Genomic DNA, 18,451 nt, shown 5'->3' on the forward strand with positions numbered 1-18,451 from the left:
CATCCATGCATAATATTTTAACACTTATTCTTTAAAAGACAAAAAAGAATTCCAAATATATTAAGTAAATATCTGTGCTAGAAATACATAAATGTTAATAAAAATCTATAATTTATCAAATTATATTGGAAGTAACTAAATCTGAATGTTCAAAATCCCAAGCGTCAAGGGTATATAGCTATAGTATAAAAAGCACCCAGAAAAACAGAATTGGGCCTTATTTATGTTTGTTACTGATTTATGTAATTCAAAATTTACCATGAAATAAATATCTGTTTGACAATGGCTAAGATCTTCCACACACATTTATTCCTTTCTCACTTCTGGACGTCAGTCCCTTCACTCATAACACGAGGCAACTAAGCCAGATTCTGAGCACCGCTCCTCAGTGCTATCCTCTTCAAGGCAGGGGAAGAGACAATCCCGGGAGCCTGTTTTTTATGTGTTGTTTTAAGACCTATTCATTTTTACTTTATGTATATGGCTCATTTGCCTGCGGGTCTGTCTGTGCACCACACGTCTGCAGTGCCTGTGGCCAGAGACAGCGATGGGTCCTGTGGAACTGCAGTTATAACAGAGTATTAGTAACTGCCAAACGGGTGCTGGGAACTGAACCCAGGTCCTCTGCTAAGCAACAAGTGCTCTTAACCTTTGAGCCACTTCTCCAGCCCAAGCACATGTTTTAAAATCATTATTTGGCAAAACAAAGTTGCCTAGCTGGGTGATGCATGCCTCTAATCCCAGCACTCAGAAGCCAAAAGCAGGTGAATCTCTACGGTCATCCTGGTCAACAGAATTAGTTCCCTGACAGCCAGAGCTACACAGTGAGATTCTATCTCAAATAACAACAATAATAATAGTAAAAGTTGCTTTGCCAATAACTACACTGGGTATTTTATTTCTGTCTCCCATAACAATTATATAAATTGGTATTATTTTATCACGAAGAGATCGCAGTTTAAGATATGAAGTCCCCCAAGATACAGTTACTGAAAAGAAAACAGAGACTCACATCCCTGTCTATGAACCTCTGAATCTTCAGCTCTGGACCATTTAATTGACAGACAGACCAGGTTCCTACCAGAGAACAGACACTGAGGCTCCATGTCAGGTGCTTGGGGAAGGATCACCATAGGGGACAGACAGTGGGTGTAGGGAATCTCCTGTTGGACTGAGTCCATTTCATTCATTATCTCCAACATTTTCAACCTAGAATTCTCTGATGTGACTCCCAGGTGCCTTAAAACAATTTACTTAAAAGTTTGTGATCAATTTGCAGCTGAGATATTATCAAGTCACATGTCACAACACTCCTCAAAATTTCCTTTTCATGGCTTTACTCCTTTGTAATGTTAGAGCTAGGATACAAGGCAATCTGAGTACATGCTATCAGCTAGTCTAGTGTCTCCACAATTATTTAGGTTTCTTTACTCTATGGGGAAAAGAACCATGAACAGAATTGCCATAATTTCCTTTAGGTCCCAAAGTTGTTTTCTTATAGCAAACTGCACTGGTCCTGTACAAATGAATTACTGACTGACTGACCCTGTTTGCTGGAACTTCAGAAGCTTTGTTTCAGCATAAATGACCTACTTTGTTCTGTATACTTCCAAAGAGTAAACACAAAGCCTAAAAAGTGTGTGTGTGTGTGTGTGTGTGTGTGTGTGTGTGTGTGTTCCTATTCATTAACAGAAGCCAGGCTTGGTGATACATCTTGCAATCCCAGCACTCCCAGGAGCTGAGGCAGAAGAGTCATGACCTTGAGGGCAGCCTGGACTATGCAATAAGATGATGTGCCTAAAGGGACAGGGGAGATGGCTCATGGGAAGTACTTGTAGTGCAAGAATTCGAACCTGAGTTCAAATTCCCAACGTCTATATCAAAAGATAGGTGTGACTGCATACACCTGTAACCCCAGCATTGCGGGGTGTAGGGACAGACAGCAGCGGTAAAGGGTTCTCTAGACAGTCAGCCTAGCTGAAAGTTTGGCTGAGCTTCTGCTTCAGTGAGAGATACTGTCTTAAAGAAATAAGACCAAAAGAAATAGAGGAAGACATCTTAAATCCCCCTCTGGCTTCCACATGTACACGTGCCCCCTTCCCACTACACACCCACAAAGACACTGTGGTGGTTTGAAAGAAAACAGCTCCCAAATGGAGTGCTACTATTAGGAGGTGTGGCCCGGTTGGAGGAAGTGCGTCACCGTGGGGGTGGGCTTTGGGGTCTCTTTTACTCAAGCTTCCTTCAGTATGACCACCAGTTAACTTCCTGTTGCCAGCAATGTGTAGGACACTCTATTTCTTCAATACCATGTCTGCCTGCATGACTGCTTGCTCCATATCATGATGATAATGGACTGAATCTCTGAAACAGTAAGTGAGCCACCCCAATTAAATAATTGAAGAGTTGCTGTGGTCATGGTGTCTCTCCCAACAATAAAAACCCAAACTAAGGCAGACACCATCTCAAATATACATGAATAGATACAGCAGAATGGGAGAAGATATTATTAAATCAAAGGAAAGTTTCAAAACTCTGCCTCTTAAAATCAGAGCTTATGCCTTACTGTCTACAAAGAGCCCAACAGAAGACTATCGTAATTAAATCACGAGTCATTGATCAACTTACATGCTAGCCAGATCATAGTTATGACTGTGCATCACGACAGACTTATCTAAACAATGGGCTATCCCTTGCAGGGAAAAAATTGCTTTATGAATTAGAGTTTTATTTTACAACACTCCTTCAGACATAGGAAGCCCAGTATCTATGACTTGTGGTTCTTATAGACAATGATAACTATCAGACTTCTTTACCATTTTCCAAAATGAGAGGAAATAGAAACACCAATATTGGATTCATATTTAATTGTAGATTTCAAAAAAGACTGAAAAAATTTAAAGTCTAACTATACAAGTAGGAACAGATATCAACTAAGCAGTACATTTCTTAACAAGTATTATTTCAAACTGTGAAAATCTTGCTTAGATTTATTCTTCCCAAAAATCAGTTTATTAAAAGTGCCCTTCAACTATTTAAAATTTTCATTGCATAATATCTAACAAGCATATTAAATGCTACGCTATTTGAAAATAAGCAGCTTGAAACTTTATGATATTTATCCTGGTTATATTTTTTTCTCTTCATTTTAAAAGTTGCATTCTAAACAACAGTTGCAAGTTCATATATATGGGGCTCAACATTACTGTTATTATTGTGTGTGCATGTGCATGCGTGTGTGTGTGTGTGTGTATGCATTCTAGAGATCAGAGGACAACTGGGTCATTGGTGGGAATTCAGGGATTGGACTCAGGTCTTCAGTTTTGTACAGCAAGTGCTTTATCTACACTTTTCTGGCATGTGTCTAGTCATTCTTAAAATAAAAGGAAAGAGCATGAGCACAATATATGGCATGAAATAATTTAAATAAAAATAAGTATAAAATAAAATTTTCATTGTATATCTAACAAGCATATTAAATGCTAAGCTATTTGAAAATAAGCAGTTCGACACAGAAAGCAATAATAAGTTTATAATCAAAGAAAAGGAATGCTGACATTATATGGATATTAAATAGTTTTCTACATAATAAAGACCACCTTTGCAGTAAAGTCCAGTAAAATAATAATGGACAGATACTAAAGAGAAATATAAATACCTACCATATGAAAAGGACATTATAGTTAAGCTAACCAAGAAAAATTTGTAATGGGGTTATTCTAGACATGTAGAGGTATCCTTAGATAATAATAGAAAGATAGGCAGAAGAAAAATTGAAAAGAATCATCATAATCGTACAGAGTCTACATTAGCACTTAATAACACCATTAAAGACTTCCTTTAGAAACAAGACCTCCATTAGTGAGCTCCGCTTTTTAATGGGAAACTGCAACTTACCGTAGCTTCATTGCAAACCGTGCACTTAACCACATGCTGGTGAAGTTTACCGTCCAAGTTGATTAGCGATTGGCACACGCGACAGTTGATCACAGGAACACCACTGGCTCCTGGACTGGCGATGGCGGTGTACGGAGGCGGGAGTTCAGCTGAAAAGATTTTACACTGAGTCAGTCTTCAGAATCACTGTGGTTAGTCTGGCACAGAAGCATCAGACATGCAGGAGAACCTGTGAAAACATTTCCTCCATGTTTCAGATATAACACGAGCTGGCTCGTCCTAGCTGCGGAGAGTAAATGTTGGGAAATATTATTTTAAGGTGTGTGACTTTTGTTTATTCTACATTTGCTTAACTGTGAAGCTGTGGTTCTTTGCCTGTCTAAAACACCTGATGGTCTAACAAAGACCTGAATGGTCAATAGGGAGGCAGGAGCAAGGATAGGTGGGACTGGGCAGGCAGAGAGAATAAATAGAAGGAGAACCGAGGGAAGAGGAGCAAGAGAACAAGGAGAGGAGGACACCAGGGCCAGCCACACAGCCACACAGCAAGCCATGGAAAAGAAGTAAAGAAAGGTCTACAGAAATAGAGAATGATAAAAGCCCAGAGGCAAAAGGTAGTCTGGATAATTTAAGAAAAGTTGGCAAGAAAAAAAGCCATGCTAAGGCCGGCATTCATAACTAATAATAAGCCTTTATATATGATTTATTTGAGAGCTGGGTGGTGGGTCCCTCAATAAATCAAAAGAGTAAAATATCACACAACAAGTAAACATGCATGTGACTGTGTTGTCAAAAAAATAATTCTTAACTCCATTTAAACCCAAAGTTTGATGGATTAGGTCTCTTGCAGTGAGAAATTTCCTTTACTCAAAATATTTACCCCATTCCTTTGCGCTCATTTGTAGAGCTGTGTAGCACGATTCACAAAAAAAACAGAGACAGAAATTGGGGTTCAACATGAAGGCCAGAAAAGCAAAACAGCCAGCCACTGGCTCTTACCTCTACCTCAGTCTGAAATGGCGATCCTGCCTCCAGGAATCTCAGAATGAGACTGTGTCTGAGAGCTGTCTCCTCCCGCTTTAGATTCCTCTCTAGGGATGAGATTAAAGGCCTGCACCACTACCACTTGGTTTCTATGGCAAACCAGTGTGGCTACTGGGATTAAAGGTGTGTGTCACCACTGCCTGGTCTGTAAGGCTGATTGGTGTGGCTACTTTATTCTCTGAACGTCAGGCAAGCTTTATAAATGAAATGCCACTACACCGCTGGTAGAAGCAGCTTGTGTCTAATGGAAAATTATATACTAGTGCACGTGTGGAACCTGGTAAGCTGAGACAGGAGGATTGCAAAACAAGGCCAACCTCTACTACTACATGGATGAAGGGACAAAAGGCTCAAGATTCCCATTCTTTAACAACTGGGCTGTGACCTACTTGGAATCTAATCACAGTGACTTACGGCATTACAGCTTGACACCCAACACTATAAATCACCAGAGAGACAGCACTGTAAAATGCACTCCATAGGACAAGAGGAAGCCCACCTATTTATCCCCTCGTGGACGCCTACAAATGACTCACAAGGTGAGACCAAGTAACTTCTCTGCTATTACACTGTTATCAAAATATCACTGTTCCCTCCTAGAGCCAAGATCCCCTCTGCTACACCCTCTCTAAGAACTTGACTATCCTGATTTTGTTTCGACCAGTTTCCACTCTGTCTGTTTGGACCCTTGGTAAATCCTTTATTACCTGCTCATGTCACCAGCCCTCAAGACATTTTTTCATATGGCAATAAAAGACTCTGTCAGAGAATAACAAATAAATAAAAGTTCTTACTACTAGAAAATAAAAATAGTCAACCATCTCATGTTTAATCGCTTACACAAGCGTAAGTTGAATACTGGTCCAAGTGGTGAGCCCTGTAACCATACACATACAAGCAACACTAAATGAACTTAGCAGTCCATGTATATGTGTGTGTGTATATATGAATATATGTAACAAAGAACAAAGAAAAAGAGGTCATGAATTTAAACAGAGGTTGGGAGTGAGAGGGTGTATATGGAAGGGGTTGAAGGGAGGAAGGAGAATAATGCGATTGTATTTTAATTTAAAACAATCGAAATATACATCACTTTTAAAAAATCAGCTGCAGAAGGGGTCCTGAAACAGCAGTCTAAGAAAGGGGCTCCAAAGGGAGCACCTGGCCCCATTCTGTGTGTTTTCTGTTTGCGCCTTAGCATGTTTGTTAGACCCAACGAGTCAACTCATTATTTAGCCCAAGTTGGCCTTGAACTCAGGACTCTCTTTCCTTAGCCTTTCAAATTCTGGGATTACAATACCATCAAATTGGTTCTAACTACATAATTACCTTTTAACAGTGCTGGAGATCAAAGCCTTGCACAAGCTAGGCCAGCACTCTGTCACTGAGTTACTCTCCTCTAGGATTGAAAGCCCTTTTGATGTCAGAGACTATCTTAGGACTTCTACAAAGATTCACCCAACACATGACCAGAGTGCCAGCACAGAGAACTGGCATGCACACAGAAAACAACGACAGCTGATCATGACATGAGCTAGTTCTGAAATTCCTATTCAGAATCACGTGACACTCTTCAAAGTCTCAAGAGGACAACACAGTCGGCACATTTAAAATCTACACGTGGTCTCTTTATTACACAGCCTTATTACTCTGAATTTTCCAGACATTTAGCAGCAAGTGCCATGCAGTCCAGTGATTCATGAGCTAGATTCCTGACGCAGCCACGGTTCTAAGCAAGTGGCCATTTCGAAATGACACTACTGCTTACGTTTCTGGGAAGCTGGTAAGAGACCATTGCCAACACTAAGCATGAAAGGGAACTGTACATGTCTTAAAACATAAAAATAGCTTGAAATCCTTGAAAGAACATTAAGGTTGGTCTCAAGTGACCCATCAAGCTTGAAGAAGACAAAGCAGGGTAAAGCAGCAGTAAGTGTAGAAGACACTTAAGGCCTTGTAATTTCCAGGTGGTTTTGTGAGATCTGAAGGAAGGAGACATTGGTCTAAGGAAAAGAATACACACTTGCCTACAAATTCAAGATGCACAGCCTGTTTTAATGGGCATTAGAGGAGCAATAGTAAAAGCAGATTTCTGCTTTTGCCTTCCCTTGAGTTATAAAGTTACAGAAAGCAATTCTCCCATAAACTCGGGTCTCCTTCTACACAGAAATATAAGGATGTTGGGAGCAGTGAGAGCCCAGATCCTGAATTTCTTGTAAGCAACTTGTTTCCCCTGATCTGAGTGCCTACAGCTGCTCTGAGCACGAGACCTTCAGGAGTTCCTGATGGCAGGAGAGTGGTTTCTGGTGGGTTTGGCTGGAGCGTGGCTATCCCTATGTAAGCTGCCCCTGGACACAATAAAGGGGGCATTCTTGGGGAATTCAAGGATAACCCGTGTTTCTGTCTCTCTGTGTGTTTGTGTATTTTAACCTTCAGCCCCCTTGCCCGAAGCTCACGAACTGGGTAATAGCACACAGAGCGCAGACACGGGGGCACGCTGCGCGGCATAAGAAACTTTTAACAATGTCATTAAACACACATGTACTAAGTATGCTTGTTTTGTTGAAAAGTTGAAAAGTCTATGTAAGTTTTCTTGCAAGCATAGAGCTGAGACAAAAATGGCCTGGTTAACTAATTGTTTAAAAGTATATTTCCGGGCTGGAGAGATGGCTCAGAGGTTAAGAGCACTGCCTGCTCTTCCAAAGGTCCTGAGTTCAATTCCCAGCAACCACATGGTGGCTCACAACCATCTGTAATGGGGTCTGGTGCCCTCTGCTGGCCTGCCGGCGTACAGACAGAATATTGTATACATAATAAATAAATAAATAAATATTAAAAAAAAAAAAAGTATATTTCCTTGGGGCTGGAGAGATGGCTCAGCGGTTAAGAGCACTGACTGTTCTTCTCAAGGACCTGGGTTCAATTCCCAGCACCCACATGGCAGCTCACAACTGTCTGAAAATCCAGGGAATCTGAGACCTTCAAACCAATGCACATAAAATAAAGTTAAATAAACCATAAAATTAAAAAAAAAAAGTATATTTCCTTGTTTAAGGTCTATTCAGGCTTAAAAATGTATGTTTAGCCTCCTTGTCTTTGATAACTTTGTTGGGTTTAAGCTATTTGGATAAACTGTCATAATTTGTTGTATTGATACTAAGAGTTTTGGACCTCCTCCTCTGGGGGAAAGAATGTTGTTTCTGTGTCAATCGCTCTGGGGTAATTAGAGATTCAATGACCTTGCTAAAGACAGAAAACAAAACACTCACACAAAAGCTGGATAAAAACTTGTTCAACTGGTCTCCTTGGTTAACAACCTTACTTTCAGCTCTAACAGGCCCCTAATGATCTTGCTTTTTCTTATTGACAGACTGATGGCTTTTGTTCGAAAACGGGCCAATACTGTTCGACTGATGGTATTGAGGTTCCAGTATCACCCCCTTGAGCCCCTGGACAGACAGGACCCTTGATTGAGTTCTGTCATCGGCAATTGTGAAGGGGGGGAAATGTAGAGCCCAGGGCAGCTTTCCCAGGGCAACTTGGTACACGCCTGCCAAGATGGGTTCTATAGATCAGCAGGAAGGTAGGCTGAGTCTCAGTTTGCCCTAAGGCAATGCTAGCTCGACTCCCTCCTGTTCCCATTTCACCCTGGGACCCATTCCTTGCCTTTGCAGGAGACAGCATTCACAGCTAGATATGAACTTGTTCTATGTTTTCTCTCAGAATGATTAATTCAGTTTCTTTATTAGCTTTAATTCAACATTATTACAGAGTATGGAGTTCTAGTCTTGTGAAAGCTGCTAACTTATTATGGACTGTTAGGAAATAGGAGTCAGTCATCCTTAAAGTACTGATATGATTAGTTACAGGAATAAGCCTTACTTAGTTTCCTGTATATGTTTTCAAAGTCAAACTTAAAACAAGTAATGAGAAACAAAGTTTGTCTAATCAGACATATCTATGCACCCCTCATACTTCAGAAATCTGCAGTATATGGCATTTAAAATAATGATTTTAAAGCTTATTAGACAGAGACTCCAAGATCCTAGCAGTAACCCAAGGTCCCCAAAGAAGATTACGTGACACAATGATGTCCCCACCTGGATTACGAAGGCGCTGACCACTGGGCGAGATGCCCCAGTGCAACACCTGCTGCCAGGACCTAGTCCATACCGTGGAAAAACAGCAGGACCTTGGAGAATGGATTGCACCACTTTTTCCTAGACAAAATAAGGTCAGTCTTTTCCATGTCCCTCTTCCATAGAAAAAGAAAAATTCACCTTATGGGCCTGGCTTAGATAGTAAGAATGCTGTTCTAAATATTTCTGCCTCCAATGCTATGGAAAGCTGGGTATGACTAACTGTATATGGACTCATTTTTAATAGATTCAGAAACTACTTGGTCTGTACTCAGATACACTTTATTTATCCTTCTGGGGTTCTGATAGTATTGATGGCTAGGGCAGTTATAATGTCAGTTTAACAGCAAAAGGTATCCAGATTTTTCCACAAAGCTATAGCCAACTTGTTAGTTCATTCTAAAGCTACCATACATACACTTCTCGGCCTTTCATTCCAATTGTCTGCCCATCATTCTAGTCCTAAGGCCATTTAGAACACTTCTTGTACTCTTAGAGGCTCTCACTCAGAATTTACCCCCGAGGAAAACTTCACCCACTGCTCTCCCGTAAGAGACCTGCAGTTTTGGAAATTTAGACAGTTATTCCCACAATAATTATGATTTAGATTTCTCACATCATCTATTATCACTGTTTAATAAACAGCCAAGAAACCACTCGTAGCTCAGGGAAATTTCTAGACAAAAGCTACAGTGATCTCAGAATTGCTGCTCATTATTAAGTCAAAAACTATTTTTAAGAGTATTGGTAGACACTTGAACAATGAGTATTTCCTCTGTAAGGTTATATTAGATGAAAGAGTATTTCTTGCTATGTATGTATCCTTAATTCTAGACAGCCCTGTCAAATCTTCAGGACTACGCCATATCAGAATTGAAATCAATCTATGAAGTCTAAGGTTTCCTCTTAAAAGAAGCCAAAGCCTAGAGATGCTGACCACTGCAGGATGTGGAGATCCTCCACTCTCGGAACACAGTCACGGTTCAATAGGCAAAGACTGTATGTGGGGGAAAGATGTAAAGAAAAGGGGGTGATGGAAGCAGGCAAGAACCTATGAGTGAAGGCTTCTGAAGAATCAGAGCTGAGCTTCACTGGATAAATAAAAAGATGAAAGAGCTGCTGAAAATCGAACAGTATGGAGCAATCATTTCATGGCAATAAAAACTTCATAGCAAAACCGGGATTCCTGGGATCAAAGGACAGACACGAATCGTGCTGCTCCTGAAACAGGCAGGAGGAAGCGGAACCACCCTGCAGACCCACGGGTGATCAGATTACAGTTTCCCGTCACGGGCATCAGCGTCGTTCATCGATTCTCTGCCAGCTAATTCATCCCAGCGTATTAATCCGCACTCTCTGTTTAGAGCTTCATCTCTCTGCATTTTAAAGGTTGGCTTTGTCTCGCTGTCTGTCTGACCTGCAGCGTCTCAACCGCTCCTCTGCAGGCCTCCTCAGAGCCTGCCCACCGAACTCACTGACTTCACTCAGACGCTTGCTGTAACCAACCCTCCAGGCCCCTGACGAAAATGCAGCATTAACAGAAAAAGGACATCAGAGTAAAATCTTTGGGCTAGGATCCCACTATAGAAGGAGCTGCCTGAGCGGGAGGCCTGCGCTATTCTCCCCGGCATTCCTCGCAGTCCTCGGGAGAATGTGGGTTAAAGAGAGTCACTCAGCTGTTGTGGGACGTCTGCTTGTGGTGGCAACTCTTTCCAACACGGCTCAGTGCAGAGAAGAGGAACGGCCACTCCTGTTCCTCCCCTTCTCAGAAACCAAAGAAACTGTGTCATTTCAACGGATTCCTGGGGCTGGGCGGTGGTGGCGCACACCTTCAAGTCTAGCACTTGGGAGGCAGAGGCGGGTGGCTGGTTCTCTGAGTTCAAGACCAGTCTGGTCTACAGAATGAATTCCAGGACAGGCAGGGCAACAGAGAGAAACCCTGTCTCAAATAAAAATAAATAAATAAATAAATAAATAAATAAATAAATAAATAAATAAAGAAAGAAAGAAAGAAAGAAAGAAAGAAAATAAAGAAAACAAGCAAGCAAGTTTGAAGTTGTTATTAGAAACCAAACACAGGGGCTGGAGAGATGGCTCAGAGGTTAAGAGCATTGCCTGCTCTTCCAAAGGCCTGAGTTCAATTCCCAGCAACCACATGGTGGCTCACAACCATCTGTATTGAGGTCCGGTGCCCTCTTCTGGCCTTCAGGCATACACACAGACAGAATATTGTATACATAATAAATAAATATTTAAAAAAAGAAAAGAAAAGAAAAAAAAGAAACCAAACACAGAATTTAGCTGTGGTGATGGAAGACCACGTCAGCCTGAATCTGCCACAGATGGCCAGGAAGAGTGCTGGTTACAAGGGAGTGGGATTCTGGGACTTGGAATGTATGCAAGCAGAGCTGAGATTACAACCCTTACCCTAAGACTCTCACAAGTACAAAATAGCTTTCTCCTTATCTGTGTAGACAGCCTTCCCTTTATAAATTCCTTCCTTGAGGCAGTAGCCTACAAAGACGTGGCTGGACATTTTCCCTGTGATCAACCACTAAGACCCCTTATTGCCTCAGGATCCAGGATGAGGGCAAAATCTCAGGATGCTTTGAAAGAACGAAATCAGGGCTGGAGCGGTGTCTCTTACTGAGAGCACTGCTGCTCTTGCAGATGGACCACCAGGTTTAGTTTTCAGCATCAACACAGTGGCTCACAAGCATTTGTTACTCAAGTTCTGGGGATGACACCTTCTTCTGGCCTCCAGAGGCAACACACACACACACACACGAGTACACACACATATATGTATGTACATATTGCAAAACATTGATGTACATACAATAAAATTAAATGAGTCTTAAAAATAATTTAATAAACAAATACAAACTCTGAAACAGAATTGACTTATGCATTAAAAGAACTGCAAGATTTCGGATAATATGTATCACCTCAAGCCTAAAAATATTTTTTGAATAGCTCTTCAAGGAATAAGCAAAAGATAAAACATAATGCTGAACTGAGCCAGATTTTCTAGGCTAGCTCCTTGCTTTAAAGTTAGAATTAGTGAGATACATATGAGCTCACAGAGACTGTGGCAGCATGTACAGGGCCTGCGTAAGTTCAACCCAGATGGGTTCCCAGAACTGAGAGGGGGAAGCAGATATAACTCCCACCCCTCACCGAGAAGTTCTCTCCAACTGACAACCACCTGCAAAGAAAAATTTAGTTTACTCCAATGGAGTTTCACTGAGTAAATTAACCACACTCAAAGGCAGGCCCCAGCAGTAGCTGGCCAATACAAAATAAACTCAATATTATTTCTGTAGACTTTTGGTCTCATGTGATTTTGTTTGGGTATTTTATTGTCTTCTTGGCCTTTTGTTTGTACCTTCTGGTTTCCAAATTTGTGCTTTTACGGTGCGCACACATGTGTGTGTTCACTCATTTGTTGTCCTTTGTTTTGGTTGTTTTTTATTCTGGTATGTTTGGTTTTTATTTGTTTTGCTGCCTGTTTTCTAAAGAGAGAAAGATACATTGTGGAGTTGAGTGGTGGAGAAGTGGAGAGGATCTGGGATGAGGGAAAACTGTGATCAGAACATACTGTAAGAAAAAGAATTTATTTTCAATTTTAAATATATATATTTATGTATGTGTATCACTAGAATTGGCTCTAAGAGTTTACTTTGCTGTTGATATGATTCCAAAATATTCCTACTATGATTCTGAAGAAGCAACCACAGATTTGGAGAGTTGAGGACATTAGAGTGGATTTCTCACAGGAAAGCTGTACACGTAAGTATTCTTAAAGCTGTGCATTGGGCTGGAGAGATGGCTCAGTGGTTAAGAGCATTGCCTGCTCTTCCAAAGGTCCTGAGTTCAATTCCCAGCAACCACATGGTGGCTCACAACCATCTGTAAAGAGGTCTGGCGCCCTCTTCTGGCCTTCAGGCATACACACAGACAGAATATTGTATACATAATAAATAAATAAATATTAAAAAAAAAAGAAACATTGTCTTAAAAAAAAAAAAAGCTGTGCATCACTACATCTCCTAAGAGGGCTCACAGCATGCTCCCTTCACTATAACATCAAAAATCATTTGCCAGGCAGTGGTGGCATGTGTCTTAAAACCCAGCACTCCGGAGGCAGAGGCAGGTGGATCTCTGTGAGTCCGAGGCTGGCCTGATCCACAGAGCAAGTTCTGGGACAGCCAGGGCTGCTACACAGAGAAACCCTACATTGAATAGACAGACAGACAGATAGATAGGTAGGTAGGTAGATAAATAAATATAGATGATAGATAGACAGATAGACAGATAGACAGATAGACAGATAGATAGACAGACAGACAGACAGACAGACAGACAGATAGATAGATAGATGATAGACAGGCAGACAGATAGCTAAATATAGATGATAGATAGATGAAGATAGATAAGACAGATAAACAAACAAATATAACATTATTTATAAAGATCAAGCATCCTCCTGCATTTGCTCTTCAATACAGAAAAACATTCAAACATTACATGGTACAATGCACCTAGAATATGTCTTAGCTCTGTGCTGTGGTGAAAGCACCGTAAGAGGAAAAGGGTTATTATTCTGACTGTAAGTTCAAGAATAGCAACAGCTGTGGAAGGGAAGAACCGACAGCAGGCGTTGAAGCAGCTGGTTACATAGCATCAACATCAGGAATCAGAGAACAATGAATCAGTCCTGCAGCTCAGTTCCTTTTCCCCATGGAGAAAGTCAGGGTCTATCCAGACCACGGTGCCACCCACAGTGGGTGGGTCTTCCTACTTTAATTCACGATAGCAAAATAATCCCCTGGGCCATGTCCAGAGTGTTAGAGGTGATTCTAGATTTCATAAAGTTGACAGTTAACAGTAACCCTCGGAAATGGGATGTCTGGTTCAGTAGGGAGACCGGACTGTTAGAGTAACTAGTACACTAGCAGAACTCAACGCTATTCCTACGCCATTGCGTTCTCAAATACTGACTCACAGGGACCTTTGGCAATGAGTAACTGAGATTAGGCTTGGGTTGAACAGGCTAGGTAACCTGCAAAAATTTTGCTTGGCTGTATAGAAAAGGAAGTCTAGGTATTTTAACCAGCAATGTAACCTGAGTGGCCACCGCAGAACCACAGTCCTTCAGCCAGTGTCCAGTAAGAGCGGGTTCACAGAACCAGAGCATCTGCGTGGGCAGGGAGACGCGAGCTTGAGAGGGAGCACCGGCCTTCGTCTATACGCTGTGAGTCTCCCTACAAACTTCTGCAAAGAAAGCTAAAGTAACCAGTCTGTTTACTGAGGAAAGAAAATGCAATTAATCTCACTTTTAGATAATGTTCACTGTGAACAGACTCAAAATGGCCTTCAAGTGATAGTGGAGCCTTTATTGGACACAGATCACAGGGGCTCCAACTTTGGCACCCATTCTAAAGGTATTTTACTAATTCTTGAAAACAAAATTTAATCAAACATCTTGACAACCACTTAATTGTCAACGTTTTTCTCTGGCTCATGAAGAAGGCTTAATGGAAATTTCTGGAATTTTCACAGAAAGCAATACCGCATTTTTGTAAGAATAGAAGGCGTGAAAACCATTACAGTAGGCTTGAAAGTTGAAAGGTGGTGATGAAATAAAAATATGAAAGAAAGGAAAGAAGGAAGGGGGGAGGGAGGGAGGGAGCTAGGGAGGGAGGGAGGGAGGGAGGGAGGGAGGGAGGAAGGAAGGAAGGAAGGAAGGAAGGAAGGAAGGAAGGAAGGAAGGAAGGAAGGAAGCAAAGAACAGCAAGGCTGGTGAGGATCTGGAGAAAGAGAAACCTCGTTCACTGTTGGTGGGAATATCACTAACGGGTGCAGCCACTGTGGAAATCAGTTTGGTTCTTAAAAACTAAAACTAAAATGGCTGTATGGCCCAGCTACTCAGCTCCTGGGTATGTACCTGACGATCCTAAGTCAGCTTAGTACCAAGAGGTACTTGGATATCCATGTTTACGGCTGTAATGTTCACAGTATCCCGGATATGATACAGAATCAGTCTAGATGTCCTTGAATAGAAGAATGAATAAAGAAAATGCACATGTACAAAACAAAATTTTTGTAGCCATAAAGCAAATGAAATTATGGCATTTGCAAAATGATGGGTTGTATTAGAGATCATTATGTTGAGTGACATAAAGCAGATTCAGAAAGACAAATGTCATGTTCTCTCAGTTACAGAATCTAGCTTTTAAATATATGTGTGTCTATACATATATAACTACACACACACATGAGCTGGGGACAGAAACAGGCCTACGGAAGAGGTAGAGGAGGTCTAAATGGAGAAGGTAAGAGATCAAGAGAAGCTAATAGAACGTATGTGTCATTAAAGCACTTGGGGAATCCCAGCACTTGGGAGGCAGAGGCAGGCGGATATCTGTGAGTTCGAGACCAGCCTGGTCTACAAGAGCTAGTTCCAGGACTGGCTCCAAAACCACAGAGAAACCCTGTCTCGAAAAACCAAAAAAAAAAGCACTTGGGGAAAGAAGGCTGGCTGAAGGCAGTAAGAAAACAAACAAGAGCAAAGCATGATTATATATGTGTAACGATGCCACAATGACAAACATTACTTTGTATGATAACAGAAATATAATTTTTTTAACAAAGAAAACTCTGATGAAGGCAGAGTATGTGCCAGGGTTATAAGTGAAGGGGGAAAGGATGTGGGTCCAATCCTTGAGCAAAACTTATTTATTTCTTTAACTGCTGTAACACTTCCATATAATTTTACCATCAATGTCTTCCTCCAATCAACATCTCTAGAAAAACAGCCACACCTTATGTGTGACCGCAATATCAGCTTGAGACCCACAGTTTACATGCCAGTGCTTAGTCCTCCGTACAGGTGCTCACACAATGCCAGGGTAGACCACGAGGCACCAACAAGTCAGGTATTTCCATCAGTCAACAATGAATATCAAATTTCTCTATCAACCCTTATCATCTGTCTAGCACAGGGCCTCAGACCGATATACAGACTATGTCAAAGAACGGCCACATAACTGGAGATCCTGGCAAGAAACAGTTAATGACCTGCAATGACCAACTCCTAGAGGACAGGCTTCTTCTCTGACCTCTCCTTCCCTTGTAAGGCCAGCAAGGCCTGCCCTGAGTAAGGCCTTTCACCTGGGCACTGCTACTGCTTCCAGGGTGTAATGGCGTATGGTTTATTTTTATCTTACTTTTCAATGATTTCCAGATACAAAATTTTCTGGCATTGATTAATACAAAATCACAGTGATTATTTGTATGACTCCATTCTCGGTTTGACATTTGTAATATTGCTTTCAGATACAGGTCTCAAAAAAATCCAAAGATGCTCCTTTTTTGTACATAACAAATAATTACTTCCGTGACCAACAAAAGAAATTTCTCTTACAGCCTAAGCAGGTGAAGGCTCCTCTGCTGTTGTTTTTCTCACCGACTGCATTTCACTGAAGATCACAAACTGCATTTTCCAAGAGAAAGTATGACAGGCCTTTGTATATAACTGGACGAGGTCGTTCTAAAGAGAACGGGTCCCAAAGGGAGTGGCACTCTGAGAAGGTGCGGCCTTGTTGGAGTAGGGAATTTGTCACTGTGTGGGTGGGAGACCTCAAAGGTCTCCTTGGCTCAAGCTACACCCAGTGTGGACAGACCACTTCCTGTTGCCTGCAGATCAAGATTAGAACTCTTGGCTCCTTCTACAGCACCATGTCTGCCTGCAAGCTATCGTGTCCTGCCATGATGACAATGGACTAAGCCTCTGAACTGAAAGACACCACAATTAAATGTTTTCCTTTATAAGAGCTAACATGGTAATGGTCTCTTCACAGCAGTAGAAACCTGCCACACTAGGTATATATATTAACTAACCACAGGCGTTCACAAGTCACTACTAATAAAGTCTACTTATCCCAGGTTTGTTTACAGACTTGTTAGACCAAGAGAGGATATGGGGAGGGGGAGATATAAAGTAAGTATGTAAGAAAAGGAAACAGCCAAACTGGTTTTGCTTGCTTAAAGATGGCATTCTATTAGGATCTCATGGTATTAGAAAGTATGAATATATAAACTAATATATTACTCTGCATTTTTCTAATTATGAATTATTACCTTTCATGAATTTTAAGTGAATCAATGGTTAACCAGTTTTAGATTTTAAAAAAATCAATAATTAGATAACTTTAGAATTTGAGACATCTTAGAAAAATCAGATGGACACATGAGAGCTGATAAGACCCTCAGGATCAATATTTATTGTTTAGGCATACGGTAATTGCAAAAACATATTAGTGAGCAAATCTCATGTTTAGCTAATGGATTAACTAAATTTCATTTCCAAATATAAAAATTGCCAAAGAAATGAAGCAATTAAAGTGGCAGTTCTTCACTACTGACGGTAGCAGTGACAGCCTCGGAGTGCCTTCCTCCGCCCTGTGGACATTTCTGGGGAAGCAACCAATGTGACCACAGGTTCCACTGGATCACACTGCCTTTTGCTCTCACACTCCTCTCACTCCCTATAGCTTCACTGCCCTAGAGAAGCCAGTGTCAACACAACACCTCAGTCTGGCATCCATTTATTCACACGACGATACACGTTAGGGATGGAGACTGGTGGCTGAGTGTCTCGATGGGAAGATGTAGGTCACATGCAGGAGATGGCAGACACAGGGCTCCTGCGTCCCTGCCTTGTCTCTGTAGGATCACACCCACGTGTTATAATACAAACTGGACACACACTGCCGAGGGGACACGTATCCTCTGAACATGTATTCACAAAACAGAAACCTGGGAAGCTGCAGGTTTAGTTTTAATAGTTCCAAAGTTGCCTTCCCATTTGTCTATCTGCAGGAAGGAAAATGTAAATCTCAACCTGGAGAAGACGAGAAGGGAAAACTTCATGAGCTTCTGAACTTGTTATAATTCATATGATGGGGGAATAGTGCAAAAACCTTAAAGTTAATGTCTGTTAAGTTACAGTGATGAAGTTTCCCTCTGATGCTGAGAGTCAGTATTATCATGTATTATCATGTGCTTATAAGTGATGATGGGTTTTTCTTGCCATGAAAATTTTTATATTTTTATAATTTTTATATTGCCATAACTTTTATTTTGAGAAAAAGAAAACTGTATGAAATCATATCAATGTTATTTATTATACTGGTATGAGAGGCTTCTCATGGAGATCACAGGGGCCACACCTCTTAAACCCTTCCCTTGTTTCCCTAGGCTATTGTATAGAATATGCCTTACATTTTCTTCATCATGTGTTTTTTGACCTTACAGTATATTCTGGCAATCTTTCCCCACTAGTATTCTAATGGTATATACACATG

General features: G+C 41.1%; 1 protein-coding gene across 1 annotated transcript in view; it reads right to left on the reverse strand.

Annotated features, from left to right (window-relative positions):
* Positions 1-18,451, reverse strand: part of Pip4p2 (phosphatidylinositol-4,5-bisphosphate 4-phosphatase 2) — a 51,922-nt gene that overhangs the window by 22,830 nt on the left and 10,641 nt on the right. The window contains exon 2 of the mRNA XM_057791109.1: positions 3,898-4,046. Coding sequence (XP_057647092.1) covers positions 3,898-4,046 — 149 coding nt within the window. The remainder of the gene's footprint in view (positions 1-3,897; positions 4,047-18,451) is intronic.

Source organism: Chionomys nivalis, chromosome 16, assembly GCF_950005125.1.
Source record: "Chionomys nivalis chromosome 16, mChiNiv1.1, whole genome shotgun sequence".
Classification (NCBI taxonomy): domain Eukaryota; kingdom Metazoa; phylum Chordata; class Mammalia; order Rodentia; family Cricetidae; genus Chionomys; species Chionomys nivalis.